Raw genomic sequence first — 21,313 nt, 5'->3', positions numbered from 1 at the left:
AAACTTAGTGGTTCGGACATATTGTTCTTACATAGGTCCTACAACAATACTTAAATGACACGATGGTTCACAAATATTGCCCCACACACATAATGCCCCACACATATAACTGTCATCTCAAAGTGCTCCACCACCAAGAGGAGCAATGATCTGATCTTGCATTGTCTTGTAGAATATTTGTTGCCGTTCACTCAAAGAACTAAGATCCATATTCATCACTTTCTCATCGTCCTGCCTTTGTTTCAGTTGTAGTTCTCGTTGCTTCAGATCAAGCTTCCTATTCTCTACTTCTTGCTTCAGTTCAAGCCTTCTAGTCTCTACAGCTAATCTTTGATCATTACGCTCTTTTTTCCTAATCTCTCTCAACTCTTCGGCCTTCTGTCTCTTGAGCCACATATTTTCCATTGCTTCCATGTATAGGTTTTCTCCATGAGCGACAAGATTTTTACCTCGGCGATCTTTCTCCTTCTTTTTACCAATAGGCCTACCTTTCCTTGGTGAAGTATGGCTGGGACCCTGCTCTTCATCACCAAGATGACTTTCATTGGTTTCAGGAGTACACGACCTTGGACCTTCCCTGGAAGATGACTTCTGTTTTTTTGCAGGTCTTTGGTCAGTCCACTTTTGTTCATGCTGCAATACATTCCAGCAATGCATCAATGAAAACGTTCTTTTTTCTCATCTTTCTCCTTGTACATTTCAAGTGCTTGTTGTATCTACACAATTTAATATGTGTTAGTAACCATGAATGCACATATACATTTCTAACAAATTGAAAGAAAATGCCTCTTACCTCATCTTGTTCAGTCACACCGCTTTGGTTTCTATTTTGAATCGCTGTTAACCATCCACAAAATCTGTTAACACTTTCATTAATGATACCCCAGCGATGAGAGAGAGAACTAATATTACAATCAGATTGAAAATCCTTGTGCTCATGGAAGTAATCATGAATTCGTTGCCAATAGGTAGCACGAGGTTGGTCGACGCCTTGAACTGCATCCAAGCTTACTTCTAGCCATGCTTCCACCAACATGTTATCCTCTTTTAAAGTGAAATTTTTTGATCTCTTCTTGCTTCCTTTCGTAGACTGAGAGGCTTGTTCAACAACATTCTGTCCTTCAGGTGAGATACCAAAATAAGACCCTGTGCCACATTGGCCATTTCCATCTTCAGGTGAGATACCAAAATAATCAACCTCGGTGTTTTCCACATTGCTCCCAAAAACATCATCGAAGCTGGGCATTTCCATCTTCCTGTGCCACAGGCCCGTAACAAGTTATGCTATTAATTCCAGTTCCAATTAAGTACTACAACTTACCTGTATAAACAAAATAAAAATATGCAATGCTCTAGCCAACAGAGTCGGTCTTGCCCAGGAGAAGCAATAATCTGCTATCCAAAAAAATATGCAATGTATAAAAATATTCCACTATGATCTTATCAGAATCGCTGTCATCAAGCCCAGGAGAAGCAATAATCTGCTATCCAAAAAAATAGTAGCATACAAGCATTGAACGACAATGACCCTTTCTCTTCCTAAAAGGAAACATACTACTTTAGGAAGACTTCTGAAAAAGAGATAACATGTGCATTCTGATTTCAGAGAAACATACTACATTATATATCAGGATTAACATAAGAGAGGGTCAGCGACAAATAAATTTTATGCTTTGTGAGCAGTCTTGTCAGAAAAATAAATAAATATACATGTATATTGGGACATTTAGAAATTAATGACAATGAAGTTGATCAGACCTTGTATACCGATCAATTCTTTACATTACGAAAGGGCTGGGACTTGTTTATGGAAGCCTGAGGTGATGGTCATTACCCCTAAGCGATCAGTTTCATTGAGTAATAAACAGAAAAATAAAGCTATGAGTTTCCAGCTGCACAAAATAACTAATTTAATGCATGGCTGAAGAAGTAACGTGTTTGCATTTTTCTGTTTTCCAATCCATGAATAAATGCCCTTATAAATCTGTCGAATTTTAAACTGAGAAAATGTTATCCCCGTTCATTTGTAGGTGGTACCAGTATTTAAAACTAAGAAAATGTTATCCCCGTTCCACCCATGGGAACATGGGACAAACTGATGCCATTCCTAGCCCATGCCTGCGAAGGATCCAGATAACTTTGCCTAGTATCAAGGTGGCTACAAATGGTACTGCCGATATTTCAGATGAACGCAAAGTTGTTGGAGATTTCCACAGCAAAAACTAAGGAATGAGCACATATGAGCTAAATGAATTGCAGCCAGATTGGTGCTTAAAGGCTGCTACCTAGTACAAGACAGCAATCTAAATAAGAGCATCACACTCCCACAATCCCAGTAGCAGCATTCACTCTTGACACGGTTGAGCATTCAAGGCAGCACAGAAGCATGGGTCGAATTCCCCCGAGACTGAACAGATCGGAGCCGCGGCAAGACCAACAAACAACAATAGTGGCGTCAGTCCCCAAGGGGCAGCAAGATTTCGTGAAGAGAAGGAGGCCATGCGAGAATCATCAGATCCGGACGCGACGATCGCCCGCTCAACCCCCAAAACTAACCAAAATTGAGAAGCAGAGATTGACAGCAATCCAGAGAAGCCAAGATTCCGAGACACCGCGAGAAGAAGGAAGAAGATGAAAAAAAAATCCCGCATCACAAATCCACCACCAACAATTGACAGAAGAGGGCGAGGAGGAGGGGCCAGGGGGCAGGCAGTAGCGCGGCGGAGCTTGCTGACCTGCCCAACCAGCGCACGAGCAGTGCTCGCTGCTCCAACCGACCGTAGCTGATCTATCTTCTCCCCACGATGGGATCTAGTAGATGCGGTCTCTCTCTCCTCGTCTCTACAGCTACTAAATACGATTGGAGGATGGGCATACCTGGTCGACGATAGAGCCGGCACGGCAGCGTCGGAGACCGGCGGCGTCGACGCAGAGTAGGCACGAGCGGAGATGTCCGAGCGCGCGCAGGCTCGCGGCGGTTGCTCCCGCCGTGGATGAGGGATCTCGTGCGGTCGACTACATGTGAGGGATGGGAGGCGATGGATGAGGGTCTCTCATCGGGTGGGAGTCGGATGAGGGATCGGTTGGAGAGCTATTTTTGTGGTTTGACCCTCAAAAGATGGATAGGGGGCTGAGTGAGGGATCGGTTGGAGATGCTGTTATAGTTCCAGTACGGTGCACACATGGGAACAGTTCATGCATGGCGTGGTCTGTAGCTGTTGCGAATTTGCTATTTCCTATATTCAGGACGTATGTATATATATATATATGATTGTCGATGTTTGACCACCGATAGCCTGCCACAGGGGTACCCGGGGCAGTATGTTCGGGCTTCAGCGTATGCAGAACTCGACGGTTAACGCAAGAGATAGTCGATTTATCCTGGTTCGGGCCCTCGATCGTAGATCGAGTAATAGCCCTACGTCCAGTCGGCGTTAGCCTTTGCGTTGGATTGATTGTAAGTCTTGTGTTGTACAATTGTTGTCTTCACTTCCGATTCAAGGAGCCCTGTCCTCCTTTATATAGTCAGGAGGCCAGAGTCCTAGTTGGTTTACAATGAGAGTTCCTAGTAGGATTACAGGATAATACTACTACTAAGATTACAGGGGAAGAATCCTAGTCAGGCTAGTTCTTCTCCCTTCCTTGCGGGGTATCCCGTGGGTCCCGCACCGACAAGCCCCTGAGCACTTCATGGTTGAGTTCTGGAAGCCTCGTCTTGTTCCTTCAAGTCTTGTCGAGCAGGAACAAGCGTCATCCGAGTGCTTTCTTGAGCAAAACCGTGTAGCGCTTTCGTGAGATCTTCGCGTGGTGTGTACCTTTTTGAAGAAAAAAGTACCCCCATTTGGATGTAGCCCCCAAGCCTCTTGCTGTTTGGCATAAGGAGCTTGAGGGTCTTTTCTTGAAATCTTCCTGATTCTTCGTTGAAAGGTTCCCCGGCTTCCTTGTTGAAAAGAGCTCTGATTTAGCTGTATTCGGGTTCTTTTTATCTTGTGGCCTTGAAGTCATCTGTCTTGAAGAAGTGTTCTGAGTGACGTGCGCTTTTTCGAAGAAAAAAGTGCACTCACTGAGTGTAGCCCCCGAGCCTCTTGCTGTTTGGAACAAAAAGTTGGTGGGTCTTGAATCTGAGTTGTTCGAAAGAACTGTATACCTCTCCTTTTGCAGCCCCCGAGCATATATCCGAGTTGTTTTGTTCAGGAAGAACTCGGATGCAGAGTCTTGGCGTATTCTCTGGTAGTCTGCTGTTGTCAGATGTAGTTGTATGGTGGTGGTTGAGTGTAAATGTCTTTTATTCACGGGTTGTACTGTGTTGGTATATTCTTCCGAATATGCTCGTCTTCGAGTACTGTTCCCTCTCGCCTGAGTCTTCCATTATTGAGCCCTGTCTTTTCACTGTGTCCTTTGTTAGGCTTATTTCATTAGTACTCCTAGTCCATGTGCACCGCTCCTTCGATCTATAAATACCCTCCCGGAGTGCTTATTTTCATTCGTTCAACATTCTGTTGAAACCTTCGTGGTCATAAACATGGTAGTTTGCGAAGTAGAGCAGCCCCCGGGCGTGTTTTGTAGTTTCTGTGAGTCTTGTCGTAGCTGGAGGAAGTCTTATGATAGGGATTAGAGGTAGGCTAATCCCGCAGCAGCATTGTACCAGGATGTACGTGGCGGTAGTTAGAGGAAGTCTTGTGATGTGGGCTTCATTCCTTCATCTAGCAGTTCTGGGTTGATCCTCGTCGCCTGTCCTGAGACTGTCCGGTGCAGATCAACATCATATCCAGCATCACATCGGTCTTGGGTAGACAGATGTCTGCCGGCCTTCTCTGCTCCATGTTGTCCCGCCGTGCTCCTGATTTCCGCCTTGGATGCACTGCGTCCGTCCTTTGAAGAAAACAGTGTAGCCGATGGTGGTTTGTCCTTCTGAGTAGCAATTTGGGACACATAGTCGTTCCAGAGCCTAGCCGTGTCCGGGTTCCTGTTTGCTACTTTGCTTTTCATGGTACCAACACTACACCACAACACTAATATAGCGTCACACGTGTGTCGTTATAAATATACTAATACCGTTGAACCGTCGGTCGGTATAGCTTGCTCACAAATCAAGTGTCGGTAAATGTACCTTTTACGTTGAACTATCGGTCGGTATAGATATTTAGCTGTACAATCAGACGATCGGTCGGGACAGATCCATAAAAAGGACGAACTATTAGTCGGTATATAGGCCTGTCCGTCCGCGGGAACTGAAAACAAACGAAAGGTCCATCGCGGGAAGTTGAAAACAAAAAAAAGGCCTTAACTAACGGTAAGACTTGGCCCAAATACTGCAAACCCTAACATTTGCGTTCAGTCTCCCTCAGCTCTTATCACGCCACCGCCTCTCTCTGCGCCCGCCCGCCCAACTCCACTACCGCCGCCGCCGCACAAGACCGCCGCCGTTGCCTTGCGCACTCAGACACCACCCACTGCCGCCTCGCCTCCCACTTCGCTGGCTCCCCTCTGCCCCTCTTCTATCCTCGTTGGCTCAGGGGTGCAGCCCCGACAAAGGCATCCCCGCACGTGGCCCAGATCTGGCTAAGGGTGCCCTGGGGACAGCTGCTCGGCCTTGTTCCGGGCCTAGGGTGGCCGGAGGATAGCTGTTCGGCTTCGATCCGGGCCTAGAGCGACCGGAGGAGAGCTATGTGCTCGGCCTTGATCCGGACCTAGGACGGAGAGGGCCGGCCAAAGGCAGTGTGAGGTCCGGCCTGCTGGATGGGGGCATCGAGCCCGTCATGCTCCACGCGCTCTATCGATGATTTGGCCTGCGACGATGGCACCAGTGTCATCCAGCGGCGGCCGGCTCGAGTACGGCTCCAGCAGCTGGGATCTGTGGCGTGATGTGTCCTTGAGATCATGCCCCTGCAAGCTCGTGTTCAGGTTGGTACCACCCTCCCCCTTCTGAATGACATGAACATCATGCTTCCCCTTTATTTTTGTGTGCTCTCCTTCAAAGGTTTACGAAAGTGGAATACATGATAATCAGCAACCATGAATTGTTTTTCAGAAGATCATGCTAATGCATGAGAATGGATATAGAAAGGTTTGAAAGAATGGGGCTAGGATGGCTTTAAGGAATATAACTCGTTTTTTTGGTAGGTCTCTAAAGGAACAGGTTGAAACTAGATAATCAGTTTGTTGTATCACCTTATGCCGATTCACCAAGGAAAAAAATTCACTTCATCTATAAAAGCATGCTCATGTTAGTATTTTAATTGAATTAACACTCCCAACGATTAATGGAAGTGTCACGCTAGAGTTTGTAAATAAGATTGTATTAGCTATCTTTACTCCTGGCCACTATTTTTAAATTCCCTACCCCTTTTTTTAGTTTGGAAATAATGCAATTAGAATGGGGGACATAATTTGTCCCACAAAGAATATTGTAGTCTTAGTCAACCAATACTTTCGATTGGTTTTCATTGAGCTTGGGCAGCAGATTATTTTTTTTCTAAGGTTTATGCTATTACTGCCTACTTGAGTCCTATGCACCTAGCATGCATTTATGAATGGAGCTTGAAGCCATGGGAACTTGCTACTTTAATCTTATCAGAGTTTACGATAGCTGTTTGTTACTTTTACTCATTTATGTCATAAATTGTTGACAGCTAGTGGAAAGGTATTAGTTTATGAAGGTAACTTGATTTCCAAATTGTTTGCAGACCTCCTGCATGTTTTTTCATACCTACCGAAGGATCTCAACTTCATTCAGCATACTAGCTATATTGGTTGGAAGGAGTAAGGGCACTTTATCATTTTTGGTTCTAGTCTCTCTCTCAATTTAGGGCTGGAAGTTATTTATATTGTCTGTCTGTCTCTGCATCCAGGGAAAGACAAATAAGGCCAATCATCGTTGATCCTGGTCTATGTCTCTCATCCAGGAATGACATTTTTTATGCCACCCAAAAGCGTGATCTGCCAAATGCTTATAAACTGTTTACAGGTGAGGGAGTACTGTCTTTAATCTATCACTACCGCATGACTCACACAGTTGACCAAGAACAGTGGTGACACGGTCCAATTATTCTGTTGTTGATGCCTGTTATATGATTACCAGAGCAAAGCATGCTTTTGTGAAAAACTACATCTGTTGTGACCCAAAAAATGATTGCACTCACTTTTTTGAAACTTAGCCACAAATATACAAAAGGGATATTTAGATTTATAATCTGGAAATTCCATCATTAGATTTTTCACCAAGTAATGCCCGAGGTTTGTATCGTCCAAAATGGTAATTAAGTGAAGATATTTTGGGGTGGGCATGGGTTTGTTACCGGTTAACTTTCTTACGTTGATTATCATTCCTTTACCCAGGTGTGCATTTGTGCTACTGAACAGGGGAGGGGTGGTGATAGCAAAAACTGTAGTGATAATGACTCCCACAAGCAAACTGAAAACATTTTCTCCGGAGGGTACTTAGATGAAGCTGATGATAGTTTTCCCTGCCTCACTCGGAGACGTTGACATGTTGCTTCTTTATTTCAATTTGCTTGTTCTCATTGTATTTTAAGCTTATCTGTTGATCAAATTTAGGATCTCTGTTATCTAGTATTTTTTGGACACTGCAACTATTCCTGTTTAAATCTGTGTCTGATTACTTAATTAGCAAAGTAATGGTGAATGACTCAAATCGATTTACAAACAGTAACCACTTCTGCATTTGATCATATAGACCAATAGAGTACTTGAAAGGTACTGAAAGCACCATTGTTATCTGTATCTAACAGATACTGAAGGTACTTGAAGAAATACTGAAATCTCACCTATTGATTGAATGCAGGTAGCTGAAATGCTGAAACAGGACAACCGGAAAGTGCAGAAAAAACACCATTACTAGGCCATTCAAGCTAAGGACTGATGTGAGTTTTTACACCATTTCTTCTTGAAACTATGGTGTGTGGTATGTGGAGATTTGGATCTAGAGTTGGGTTCTATTCTCACTGCATTTCTGAAATATGCTTCGTTGAATTATTTTTAGCATTCTTTGTTCAGCATGTACAGTTGTGGCACTAAACACTGATCCATGGTGCAGTGATAGTACAGTTAATACTCAGTGTTTGGAACCTTCTCCCTTCGAGGCAATAGTTGTAGGAGCTTTCACTACTCTCTGACTGATGATCGACAACTGCATTTGCTATTCTTTTGGATCATGTACTCTTGTGAATTAACAGAACACATTATAAAAGCAATGAATGCATTAGTATAAATATCTGCATCCATTGTGTTGCAATTTTTTGAAGACCGGTGGCATGTGAATCAGAGTAAGGTAGCAGGCTAGCAGAAGAAAGATGGCCTCTCTTTTCATGATAATTTCAACAGATTTCTGTAATACTATCATAACCTAACATTTGAAATTTCTTCAGATAAATAGTGTACTCTGAAAACTTTATACCCAGACATTTTTTTATCTATGAAGAGATTTAGTAATTTAGCAATTCCTCAATTGTATTTTTTATATGTAATTGCCACTGGTTGCTACATCTATTTTATTGCTCAGCGTGCGCCTGCCCTATCTGCTTAGCGTGCACCTGCCATTGTGCTTGTTTCCCTTGCATTTTACTGGGCTGATTAGTGGAAATTAGTTCCGTGCAGCATTGCACGTAATTGTTTAGTCACTATATGTACCATTGAACTAGGTCAGTAGTAACTTGCAGATTTTGACTTGATTTTCACAGGTCTGATTAATGCATTTGAGCTTATCCAACCTATCAAGGACAAATACCCAGGTATCACTTACGTAGATTTGTTCCAGTTAGCAAGTGCTATGGCAATTGAGGTCATTGTCCTTTCTCTGCTTAAGTATCTCACTTGGTCATTTGATCAGTCAAGTCTATGTAGTAATATGTTTGGTCAATCGCATAATACAGGAAGCTGGTGGCCCAAAAATTCCAATGAAATATGGGCGGGTTGATGTCACAGCAGCTGAGCAGTGTCCACCTGAAGGGAGGCTTCCTAGTCAGTGTTTCCAATGGGTTCTTCATTCCATACCAATGTCTCATTTTTTGTTTTGTTCAATGCTTGAAATGTGACTTATGAGAGGTATCAAACTAAATTGTTGCTAATGCACATGTTCTGCAGACGCTGGCCCACGTGATCCGGCTGAACACCTTAGGGAGGTATTCTATAGAATGGGCCTTGATGACAAGGTGTGGCGGGTTTTGAAACTTAACTGTCTATCTATATTTTCTTGAGCTATGTCATTGAACTTCCGGGGCATTTGTGCAGGAAATTGTTGCACTATCTGGAGCACATACACTTGGAAGAGCAAGGCCTGACCGGAGTGGCTGGGGAAAACCAGAAACAAAATATACCGTATGTTTTTATGTTCTATTTGCTTCAGTTTAAATAAGAAACAATAGGTTATTTTCAATAATATGGAGTTTTTGGGCATGCTCGAACTGTACGCTATCCATTATTCTATATTTTGAGTACAGAATACACACTTTGCTATCATGTTGTGACTTAGAATTCCTGGGGTTCTTTGCCTTACAGTGGAGTTACTTGATAAGACTTGATAACTTCTATAGTCTGTCTCCTTTTGCTATGTTTAGTGACAGAACATAATCAAGACGCAAAAACTTACCTGATAGCCAGTATTCTTGGTATTGTACTATTCTCCACCTCTTGACGTTTTTTAATTGACAAATGAAACTTTTGTTCTTCTCACTTCTCATACCTAGACTATCTTCTTTGCAAACTTCATTACCAGGCAGGTTGTGAAAATGGTTAGTTTCAATTAACCAGTACTGAGGTGTTCCTGTCATTGCATTTTGCAGAAGGATGGGCCTGGTGAGCCTGGAGGGCAATCATGGATAGTTGAGTGGTTGAAGTGGCTTTAGGTGTTAGTGAGCTAAGCTTTTGGTCACAAGTGGTGGATGTATGACTTTTGGTTGCATGAGGTAGATGTTGTATGACTTTTGGTCACATGAGGTAGATGTAGGGATGTTGATGGCTTGCTCATGCACAAACTTCATGTTTGCGAGCTTCTAATGTATCTTATACTTATGATGTTGAATCTGACCGACCTTACATTGGGCTACTCATATATGAATGGATCATATATGAATGAATCTATTGTCAATGTTTTATGCTCATATTAATCAATGTCCTTGTATGTATGGTTAATGCATATTGTATTGAACGTTTGTGCGTTGACAATAGATAATTTGGGTTTCATTATGTACTGCTGACCAGCAACAAATATATTGTCTCTATATGAATGATTCGCGTTGGACTGTTAGTTGCTAAAAGTATTTATAGCCTCAAACTATGTGTCGGTATATATAGCCCCTAAGGCGTCAGACTGTCGGTCGCTAAAAATGTGTCGGTCGGTATAGGCTATACCGACGCCACTTTCAGCGACTCTAGCTAAGTGTCGGCATAGATCTATACCGACCAATGGAACGTCGCTATATCGATCTATAGCGACCGACGGTACGTCGCTATTCTGGGGTTGTGGTGTAGTGCAAGTTCATTGGGTCTTGTAAGATTTGTAATCTTCTATTTTTGAAGTCGCTTGTAATGGAAAGAATCTAGTCTTCTGAGTTGTCATTTATTTTTCTGTTATAGTCCTGGTTGTTCATGAGATTCCTGAGTTCTTTCCGTAAGAACCGAGTTCTTATGTTCCTTGTGAGGTAGCCCTTCTTTTCTTCATGGTTGATGGGTTGTTTTTTGCAGTAATCTGATAACTCCGCTGTAGTGCTGGATGGATAAGTCTAAAATCTGCCTGTTGAATTCAACTGTTGTGTGGATTTGTGCCCTCTGTCATTTTAGTTGTGTCAGTAAATGGACCGTTGCGTTCTCACACCGTGCTTTAACGGGCCTGGTGGGTCGTTTTTATCACTGTAAAATCTATTTAAAGACCTTTCATCTTCTTTTTCTTTACTGCCCATCTCTTGTCTTGAAACCCTAGCTCCAGGTCCTGGTGAGATCGTTCTTTTCATCTCCTTCATTCGTGCTGGACTTTGCCTTCCTGCCTCCGCCTTTCTTCATCAATTTCTCAACTATTTTGGGATTTGCCTGAATCATCTTGCTCCTAATGCAGTCCTTCACCTTTCTATCTTTGTTCATCTTTGTGAAACTTTCCTTGGAATTCCCCCTTCTCTTTCTCTCTTTTGTTACTTCTTTCGTCTGAAACCCCAACCCCGCCGCGAAGACACCAGTGTTCTTGGTGGTTGCGGGATTCAATTTCACCAGGGTCTTAAGAGCAAGTTCTTTGACTATGACCTGGTTGATTCTGTAAGGGATTGGCGTGCCGACTGGTTTTATGCCGCCAATCTGATTCCTTCTCTTGTTGTTCACTCTGGATCTGGTCCCTTGGTTAATGACCGATGGGATAAGAACCCTGTGACAACGGCTGAGGTTCAGGCAATCCAGCCATTTCTTGATAGGATAAGTATTCTAAAACAGTAGGGCTTGACTGGCTTTGGTATTGTCTCGAGCTTTCTTCGTCGCCGTGTTCAGCCTCTGAAGGAGCGAGAGCACCTTGGCTTCGAGTACTCTGGGGCTGAGGATCCTTCGCGAATGGTCCCTGCTCTTGAGTTGACCGACGAGGAGGTTCTCGAGCGTCTCCAGAAGATGCTGAAAGGAGCGAGCGTTGTCCCGCTTACTATTTCCGAGTTCTCCGCCAACAACCCACCCCCAGCTGTAAGTCATTTTCTCTTCGCGTGGGTACTTTCTGTATTTCTTTTATTGTATCTTTTTTTGCTTAATTTTTCTTGTCTTGTTGTTTTATTCTTTTCGTAGGGATTGGGGCACAACTTTATTGACCTGATCCCTCTTGATGTCCTCCCTGCCGTGGTGAATACTGGGGAGAACCTTGCTGGGGCTTCTATAACTAGTAAGTTCCCAATTACCACAGTGTTTCCCGAAGTTTCTTCCGGATTTGTTGATATATATGAATAATATGTTCCTCGTCCAGTCCCTCGAGGTCCTCGTAGTGTCTCAAAGAGGGGGCGAGCGGATGGTTCTTCATCTGGTTTACCTTCTTCCAAGAAGTCTCGCCAGCCAAGTACTCGTCTAGGTACTCCAGTTGTAGCTAGCATGCTCTTAGGTGAGCATATTAATACACTCTGTCCCTTTGTCTTCTTGTTTTTGTCTTGAACCGAGTACTTTCGTTCCTTTTTCAGCTGGCACTTTGGTGGCCTTGGTCGAGACTAAGGAAGAAGAGGACGATGATGTGCCCCTTGTCATGCGGCGGTGAGTTGTTTTCTTATTTCCCTGTACTTTAAACCTTTTTTTTGTTTTGACATTAGTCTTGATCTCTTTGTAGTAAGCTGTCGTCGAATATGAGCTCTTCTGAGGCTCCTGCACTGGGCTCTTCTATAGCTTTGAAGCTGAGTTCTTCCGTAGCTCTGGTACCGAGTTCTTTCGGGGCTCTGGTACCGGCTATACCGCTCCTGCCGCCGAGTGGCGGGGACATTTTTGCTACCGTGGTTCCTCCTGCGAGGTCTTCTTTTTGTTTTACGAAGAAGAAGATAGCTGGGTGAGTGGATTTTGGTTTCGTCTCTTTGCTTCTGTTCTTCTTTTCTCTTGTTCTCATTGGCGAGTTTTTTTATCAACTTTCAGGCCACCGAGTACTGAGCCTCAGGACTCACAGCGCACTATCGGTGAAGTGGTTGTGGGGGCGACGAAGCTTTCTGGCGATGATGCTGCTGCTTACTTGGTTGCCCTGGAGGTGACCGTGGCCATTGCGGCGGGTCCTTCTGAGGGATTGGCCTTGGCTTCCTAGGAGATTGCTCTGGTCGTGCCTTCTTCGCCTCAGTCAGCTTCTCCTCCTCCTTCTCTTGCCTTTGGTGGTCCGCCTTTTGCTGATGATGTGGTGCAGCAGTTTGATGCCACTCATCGACTATCGGAGTTAACTGCTACCTGGGGAAGCTTATCGACCCTTGCGACTTCTTTTGGAGAAAAGCACCAGGTAAGTTTTTCTGCCGTTCCTTCTTTGGATGTTCATTTTTCTTCTGTCCTTATGCCTTGTTTTTCTGTCTCTTTTTGCTCAGTCTTTCTCTCATGATCATACCGGCTTCTTTTTCTCGTCTGAAAATGAGAAAAAGTTGTCTTCCGAAGTGAGCGCCCTGAAAGCTGATCTTGACCTCCTCCGGGCCGAGATGGAGGCTGAGCGTCAAATGCATCAGGAGGAGGAAAAATCTCTTCATGCTCGGGTTGTTGAGACCGAAAAGCAGAGGGATGCTGCTTTCTAGGAGGCTCAAAAGAATTCAGAGGCCGTGAAGAACTTGGAGGCCGTGAAGAAGGAGTGCAACGGTATTGTGGGTTCTTTTTGTTTCCTTCTGCATTCAAATTCTCCTTTCTGTTGACTTGTTGTTTGTTGTCTTGTCCAGCTCTCTAGGTTGAAAAGCAGAAGCTCTCGGAGGGCGTTGAAGAAATGAAGACTCTTGTTCGTACGAGTCACAACAAGGCTGAGGAGGTAATTACTCATGATGAGGAGGAACTTGCGCTTGCTAAGTTGATTAGGCGTGGAGCTGATAGAGATCTTGTGCATGCCCAAAAAACTATTGAAGACTTCTCTGGCAAGTTGGCGACAGCTACTAAAAACTGAAAAGCTTTGTGGAAATCCTTTCGTTCAGTAGCCGACGTTCTTCGAACTCCAGTGGATGATGGGCAATCTTGGGCTTAGTTAATTCCCCGAATTCCGACTCGTTTCCAAGAGTTTGTGAAGAGGTGCGCTCAACTGTGTACCAAGAATGTCCTGGCCCAGGTCCGAGTTCTTGCTCCAGTGACTCCTTTGTCCAAGATAGCAGAGGAAGCTGATAGTCAAGAATACATTGATGCCGTTGAGAGGATGGAGCCTGAGGTTGAAGACTTAGCTAGTAGAATAGTAGATAATCTTAATATTGTTATCTCTTCTCCTGATGATGAGGCTTGATGTATTTGACCTTTATGCCCATGCCTTGTAATATGACATTATACTTCTTTTTGAATGAAGATTTTTTGTCGATGTCTTCTTTGCCTAGATGCCTTGCTTATCCCTCGGATGATTTGTCCAATTGGTCAGAGTTACTAGACTTGCCGAGTACTTTGTCTTGCTTTTGTCTTTGCCTTGTAAACAATTCTGCGCGCTATCTTGACAAATTTTCTTGATTTGTCGGGTACTTTTCTGCCCATGTAAACAACTCGTTATATATAGATCTTTGTGTTGACAACCTTTCTTGATCTATCGAGTGCTTCTCTGGTCTTCTTTTGTGCCATGTAAACAACTTGTTATACGTAGATCTTTGTGTTGACAACCTTTCTTGATCTGTCGAGTGCTTGTCTGGCCTTCTTTTGTGCCATGTAAACAACTCGTTATATATAGATCCTTGTGTTGACAACCTTTCTTGATCTATCGAGTGCTTGTCTGGCCTTCTTTTGTGCCATGTAAACAACTCGTTATATGTAGATCTTTGCGTTCTTAGGTATCTCTAGTGTAGCCCCTGAGCCTCTTGCTATTTGGAACAAGTAGCTGGAGGGTCTTGTCTTGAAATTGTTGTGGTCTATGCTTAGGCTTAGTTTCAGTCGTTTCGGGTGTTAGCTTGTTAGCTACCCTCATCGGCGTGCTCAAGCATCTTTTCAGCTATTTTGCTTCGGCCGGGATGCTCAGGCGTATTTTCAGCCATTTTGCTTTTTATTTTGGGTGTTAGCTTGTTAGCTACCCTCATCGGCGGGCTCAAGCGTCTTTTTAGCTATTTTGCTCTCAGCCGAGATGCTCAGGCGTTTTTTTAGCCATTTTGCTTTTTATTTTGGGTTTTAGCTTGTTAGCTACCCTCATCGGCGGGCTCAAGCGTCTTTTCAGCTATTTTGCTCTCGGTCGGGATGCTCAGGCGTCTTTTCAGCCATTTTGCTTTTTATTTTGGGTGTTAGCTTGTTAGCTACCCTCATCGGCGGGCTCAAGTGTCTTTTTAGCTATTTTGCACTCGGCTGGGATGCTCAGGCGTCTTTTCAGCCATTTTGCTTTTTATTTCGGGTGTTAGCTTTTTAGCTACCCTCATCGGCGGGCTCAAGCGTCTTTTCAGCTATTTTGCTCTCGGCCGGGATGCTCAGGCGTCTTTTCAGCCATTTTGCATTGAAGAAACAACTCGGAGAAAGCCATGATGAGACATATGTTTGTCGAGAGAGAATCATCTTTATTGATCATGAATATTGATGTGTCAATGATACATATGTTTTTGGTGAGCGCTATCTTTGTTGATCATGAACGTTGATCTCTTGTGTCTTGCATACATATTTTCCCTTGAGTTGTTTTCATGCTGAAAGCATCTAGGCCCCTAGTTGGGTTTCGGTGATTAATGACAATACAAGATTACTATGACTAACGTGTGTTTTGCAGAGGCAATTAAGTTAGGTCATGGTAATGGAGATCGATTGGGCAATCAAAGAGGTCATGCCCCTATGATGGAAATCATTTCGGTTTTCAAAGGAAGGACGACAAGGTTAAGGATGACTAGTTCTAAGTGTCGATTGGAGTTGGAGAGACACTTAGAGTAGTTTAGGACTTTGTTTTTCCTTTGGTCGTACTATTAAGGGGGGTATGGACGGGTAGCTTGACCTAGTTGAGTCTAGTGAGTTAGGTGTGGTGCACACTTGTTAAAACTAGCTCTAGGTAGCTCCTATGAATGCCTAAGATCCTTTGGAGCAAACTTCATTCACATATGTTCGAGAGTTGGAAGTGAATGGAGGGTCAAATGCTGACCGGACGCTGGCCCCGGTGCGACCGGACGCTGGCCGTAGGGTCCGGTCAGTTCATTTGATCAGCTGTCTGCGTTCGGTGCGACCGGACACTAAAGAGGTCAAGTGACTAAACGCTGAAAGGCAGCGTTCGGTCGACTCCAGTAAGGTTCTAGAGAAGGGAATCCACGACCGGACGTGTCCGGTCAGTACTGACCGGACCTTGAGGGTTCAGTATCCGGTCGAGTCCAGTAAGGTTCCAGTAAGGGTTTCATGCGACCGGACGCGTCCGGTCAGTGGTGACCGGACCCTGCCAGCGTCCGGTCAACTCTTTTTTACTGGTTTGCGGGTTGAACTGATCGGAGCGTCCGGTCAACACGACCGGAGCGTCCGGTCACCCCGCAGAAGCTCATAACGGTTCGTTTTTCAGGCTGCCTTATAAATAGAAGCTCTACTCGTGTGTGGAGTCACTTTTGCTCATTCCAACAGCTGAGAAACACGTTTGTGAGTGCCAAGAAGAGCAAGGTCCTAGTGAGGTGATTGAGATTTGAGAATCTAAGAGAGTAGCCTCATTAGTGAATCAAGAGTAGCCAAGTGTGCATCCATCTTCTCATTAGGCTTCGTGTGGTCAAGTGAGAGTTCGTGCTGGTTACTCTTGGTGATCGCCATCACCTAGACGGCTTGGTGGTGATTGGGAGCTTGGTGATCACTCGGCGGAGCTTGTGGGTGACCCAACTCAAGTTGTGAGCGGCTTTGGGTGATTCGCCGTGATGGAGTGTCGAAGAATCAACCCTTAGAGAGCACTTGATCCTTGCGCGGATCAAGGGGGAGCAACACCCTTGCACGGGTGCTCCAACGAGGACTAGTGGGGAGTGGCAACTCTCCGATACCTCGGCAAAACATCGTCGTGTTCCTCTCTCTCTTTACTTTGAGCATTTACTTTGAGTATTTACTTTGAGTATTTACTTTGTGCAATTCAATACTTGTCTTTACATTCATAGAATTGCCATGCTAGAGTAAGTTTGGAACATAGGTTGCAAGTCCTTTGTGCGTTAGGTTGATAGAAACACTTTTCTAGGCACAAGGGGTTAATTGGGCTATCCGTAGGATTTAATTATTGCAAGAAAATTTAGAATTAACCCAATTCACCCCCCCTCTTGGGCATCTTGATCCTTTCACATGCGTAGAATCTTCGTAGCTGACTGATGTGCCATGTGTTGTTGACTTCTTTTCCGTCTTCAGTTATGAGCTTGTATGTGCCTGGTCTGATGACTTTTGTGACTATAAAAGGACCTTCCCATGGACTGAGTAGTTTGTGGCGTCCGTCGGTTTTTTGTATTCTTCTTAGTACTAGGTCTCTGACTTGTAATGATCGAGACTGTGTATTTTTGTTGTAGTGGCGCCTTAGTCCTTGGAGGTATCTTACTGATTGCAGGGTAGCGTTTACTCTGACTTCTTCTATACTGTCGAGTTCTAATCTTCGGGTGTGTTCTGCTTCTCCTTCGTCATATTGCTCTATCCTTGGTGACATCCAGATCAAGTCTGCGGGTAGTACGGCTTCTGATCCGTACACCAGGAAGAAAGGTGAGTATCCGGTGGCTCTGCTTATTTGAGTCCGTAGCCCCCATACAACCTTGGGTAATTCTTCAATCCATTTTGATCCATAGTCCACTAGTTCTTCATACAGTCTTGGTTTTAATCCGGCTAGTATGAGTCCATTAGCCCTTTCTACCTGTCCGTTGGCTTCTGGATGTGCGACTGATGCGTAATCTATGCTGAAGCCACAATCCTGTGCCCAACTTTTGAATTCTGTAGCTGTGAAGGGAAACCCAAATCTATGATGATTCGATTGGGCATGCCGAAGCGGTGCATAATGTCTTGGATGAACTCGACTGCTTTGGCTACGCTGTATTTTGCGAGTGGTTTGTACTCGATCCACTTGGTGAACTTGTCAATTGCTACAAAGATGTACTCGAAACCGCCCTTTGCTTTCTTGAGAGGTCCTACTTGATCCAGCCCCCAGCAGGAGAATGGCCAAGTAGGTGGTATGTAGATGAGGTTGTGGGCTAGCACATGAGCCTGTCTTGCGAACATCTGACAACTTTTGCATCTTTTGACGAGTTCTTCTGCGTCTTTCAAAGCGGTTGCCCAGTAGAAACTAGTGCGGAATGCTTTGCCGACTAGTGTTCTTGAAGCGGCGTGATTTCTACAGCAACCTGAGTATATTTCATCTAGGATTTGTTTGCCTTCTTCAAATGAGACGCATTTTAGGAGTACTCCTGAAGATGCGGCTCTTCTGTAGAGCTTGTCTCCTACTAGGACGTAATTCTTGCTTCTGCGGATAACTCGTGTGGCTTCCTGTTTTTCTGCTAGCAACTTATTCTCTTTCATGTAATCAATAAAAACCTAGGTCCATGAAGTGGTGATTACCAAGATCTGGTTGTCTTTGGCTGAGATTTCAGGGGTTATCTCACCGGGTTGTTTGATAGAGGGAGCTGATAGCTCCTCTATGAATACACCGGGTGGGACCTTCGCCCTATCTGGTCCAAGCTTGGCGAGGATGTCTGCCGCAATATTAGAATCCCACAGAACATGTAGAATTTCTAATCCTTGGAAATGTTTTTCGAGTTTTCGGATTTCAGCACAGTAAGCACCCATGTTTTTTTTGGTGCAATCCCAATCTTTGTTGACTTGGTTGATGACTACTGCCGAATCGCCGTATACGAGTAATCGTTTGATTCTGAGGGTAATTGCCACTTGTAACCCATGGATGAGAGCTTCGTATTCTGCTTCATTGTTGGTAGCTTGCCATAATATCTGAAGGACATACTTTAGTTGTTTTCCGTCTGGAGAAATTGGGAGGACGCCTACACTGGCTCCGCCTAGCTTGAGTGATCCGTCAAAGTACATCTTCCAATGATTAAGGATGGTGCTTAGTATGGGTTGTTGAATTTCTATCCATTCGGCAACAAAATCAGCAAGGGCTTGAGATTTAATTGCTTTCCGCGGGGTGAAATCGATGTTGAGAGCACCGAGTTCAACCGCCCACTTAGATATGCGCCCTGTTGCGTCTCTGTTGTGTAAGATGTCTCCGAGTGGGAAATCTATCACCACGGTAATCTTGTGGCTTTCAAAATAGTGACGAAGCTTGCGTAAAGTGATCAGTAGGGCATATAGTAGTTTTTGCACATGCGGGTACCGAATTTTTTATTCTGACAGTACTTCGCTGATGTAGTATACTGGGCGTTGTACTTTATACACGTGCCCTTCTTCTTCTCTTTCCACTACTATTTCCGTGCTGACTACAGTAGAAGTTGCCGCAATGTATAGCATCATGTCTTCGTCTTTCTTTGGAGGTGTTAGGACTGGTGAGGATGTGAGGTATGCCTTAAGTTTCTTGAAAGCTTCATTGGCTTCTTCTGTCCACTCGAACTTGTCTGTCTTCTTTAGCAATTTAAAGAAAGGTAACCCTTTTTCGTCGAGTCTTGAAATGAAACGATTGAGTGTCGCCATGCAGCCTGTTAGTTTTTGTACATCTTTGATGCTTCGAGGAGGGCCCATCTCTGTTATGGCTTGAATTTGCTTGGTTGTTGCTTCGATTCCACAATGACTGACCAAGAATCCGAGTAGTTGTCCTGAAGGAACTCCGAATACACACTTGTTTGGGTTCAATTTCCACCTCCATCTTTTTAGATTCTCGAAGGTTTGTTTTAAGTCTTCAATCAGTGCATCCGGGTTCTTTGTTTTTACAACCACGTCATCCACGTATGCTTCTACATTCTCGCCGATCTGATCACCAAGGCATGTTTGGATAACTCTTTGGTAAGTGGCTCCAGCATTCTTGAGTCCAAACGACATGGTCTTGTAGCAGTAGGCGCCGAACAGAGTGATGAAAGATGTCTTGCTTTGGTCCTGTTCTTTTAATGCGATCTGGTGATATCCGGAATAGCAGTCCAGAAAGGATAATAGGGCAGATCCTGCTGTTGAATTGACTATCTAATCAATGCGTGGTAGCCCGAATGGATCTTTCGGGCAGTGTTTGTTGAGATCTGTGTAGTCGACACACATGCGCCACTCGTCTGTATTCTTTTTCTGTACTAGAACCGGATTTGCTAGCCAATCTGGATGAAGGATTTCTCTGATGAATCTGGCTACCATTAGTTTTGTAATTTCCTTTTTAATTGATGCCTTCTTGTCAGGAGAGAATCGTCGTAGTCGTTGTTTCACAAGCTTGGAGCCTTCATTGATATCAATTTCGTGCTCAGCCAACTCTCTTGGGACCCTTGGCATGTCGACCGGCTTCCAAGCGAAGATATCTTTGTTGTCCCGAAGAAAGTTGGTGAGCGCGAGTTCCTATTTTGCTGATAGGTGTGCACTGATGGTTGCCGTTTTTGAGGGATCACCGGTGCCCAGGTCGATTTGCTTGACGTCGGCTTCTTTTGGTGGTGCTAGGATGCTTGGCTTTTTAGCTGGTATCTCTAGTTCTTTTTGGCTTATTTCTGCGGTAATAGTGGCTATTTCTTTTCTTCCATCGTTTGCCTGTGCTCTTGCTGCAATTTGAATAGCCTGAACATCATAGTCAAATGCGTGCTTTAAATCACTCTGAAGAGAAAGAACACCATTAGGCCCTGGCATCTTAAGCAGCAGGTACGGATAATGCGGTATTGCCATGAATTTTGCTAGTGCCGGGCGCCCGAGGATTGCGTGATATGATGAATCGAAGTCTGCGACTTCAAACTTGATGAACTCTGTACGGTAGTTTGAGAGAGTTCCAAAGGTAACCGGTACAGTGATTTGTCCAAGTGGCATTGCTGCCTTGCCGGGTACTATGCCATAAAAAGGTGTGCTTGTTGGTGTGATCATCCCGGCGAGTTGTAGTCCCATCTTCCTTAGAGTTTCTGAAAAAATGATGTTGAGTCCGGCTCCTCCGTCGATTAGTACTTTTGTAACTGTCATACCAGCAATGGTTGGATCTAGAACCAGTGGGTAATGGCCTGTGTTTCCTACACTGGTCCATTGGTCTTCTCTTAAAAATTGGATTGGATACTCTGACCAATTGAGATATCTTGGTGTAGCAGGTTCTGCTGCCATGATGGTTCGTAACGCTAGTTTTTCTTGATGTTTGCTTCTGGAATCTAGAACCCCAGCAAAGATTACTGCCACTATTCCCCTAGATTTTTAGAATCCCTTGTCTTCAAGGTTGTCTCCTTTTTTCTGATTGTCTTCTTTATTGTTTCCCTTGCTATCTTTTCTAGTGTATCTTTCGTTGAAGGTGTAGCAATTTCCGATGGTGTGCGTTCCATTGGGGTGCAAGGGGCAACGTATGTTCTCAATGTCGTCATATCTTTTGGGCTTGGTAAATTTCTTTGATTTGTCAGCCATTGCTACTGTGTTGTCTGGACCACGCTTTCTTTCCTGATGTCTGCTGTTTCGAGGAATTTGCCTGTCCGGGTTGTCTCTATTGTTTCTATTTGGGAATCTTTCTCGTGTCTTCTCCTCTGCAGTAATCATCTTTTCCACTGTTCTTCTGAATTCTTCATTGTTTCTTGGGTTTTCTTTGCAGAAGTCTTAAAATTGCCACCTAGTCATGATTCCGTGAGAGAAGGCTTCGATTACTTCTTGTTGTGTG

At 44.2% G+C, this 21,313-nt stretch overlaps 2 protein-coding genes and 1 long non-coding RNA gene across 3 annotated transcripts; 2 read left to right on the top strand and 1 right to left on the bottom strand.

Moving 5' to 3' along the window:
- Positions 1–117: 117 nt before the first annotated feature.
- LOC136524432 (uncharacterized) lies at positions 118–1,252 on the bottom strand. Its single transcript, XM_066517813.1, has 3 exons — positions 913–1,252; positions 794–837; positions 118–633 (listed from the first exon to the last, which is right to left on the bottom strand). Exons 1-3 carry the CDS (start codon positions 1,250–1,252, stop codon positions 118–120), a joined length of 900 nt encoding a protein of 299 aa, XP_066373910.1.
- Positions 1,253–5,684: 4,432 nt separating this feature from the next.
- LOC136519933 (uncharacterized) lies at positions 5,685–7,648 on the top strand. Its single transcript, XR_010775079.1, has 4 exons — positions 5,685–5,904; positions 6,687–6,762; positions 6,852–6,967; positions 7,339–7,648. It is a non-coding gene; the product is annotated as an uncharacterized lncRNA (long non-coding RNA).
- Positions 7,649–7,914: 266 nt separating this feature from the next.
- LOC136524431 (probable L-ascorbate peroxidase 8, chloroplastic) lies at positions 7,915–9,863 on the top strand. Its single transcript, XM_066517811.1, has 6 exons — positions 7,915–7,924; positions 8,700–8,800; positions 8,892–8,979; positions 9,103–9,170; positions 9,250–9,336; positions 9,801–9,863. The coding sequence occupies exons 1-6, from the start codon at positions 7,915–7,917 to the stop codon at positions 9,861–9,863; spliced, it is 417 nt and encodes a 138-aa protein (XP_066373908.1).
- The last annotated feature ends 11,450 nt before the right edge of the window (positions 9,864–21,313 follow it).

This window comes from Miscanthus floridulus, chromosome 18 (genome assembly GCF_019320115.1).
Source record: "Miscanthus floridulus cultivar M001 chromosome 18, ASM1932011v1, whole genome shotgun sequence".
Classification (NCBI taxonomy): Eukaryota; Viridiplantae; Streptophyta; class Magnoliopsida; order Poales; family Poaceae; genus Miscanthus; species Miscanthus floridulus.
Note: the sequence above shows the minus strand (reverse complement) of the source record. Positions and strands in the feature narration are given on the sequence as shown.

Bases quoted from the DNA above. Each gene is read 5' to 3' on its own strand.
- LOC136524431 (XM_066517811.1), top strand. The intron at 8,980-9,102 runs GTCAGTGTTTCC...CATGTTCTGCAG, and splicing joins ACCTGAAGGGAGGCTTCCTA to ACGCTGGCCCACGTGATCCG. The intron at 9,171-9,249 runs GTGTGGCGGGTT...GCATTTGTGCAG, and splicing joins GAATGGGCCTTGATGACAAG to GAAATTGTTGCACTATCTGG.
- LOC136524432 (XM_066517813.1), bottom strand. From the start codon at position 1,252: ATGGAAATGCCCAGCTTCGATGATGTTTTTGGGAGCAATGTGGAAAAC. The intron at 838-912 runs GTAATATTAGTT...GATGGTTAACAG, and splicing joins CAAGGATTTTCAATCTGATT to CGATTCAAAATAGAAACCAA. The intron at 634-793 runs GTAAGAGGCATT...AATGTATTGCAG, and splicing joins GTGTGACTGAACAAGATGAG to CATGAACAAAAGTGGACTGA.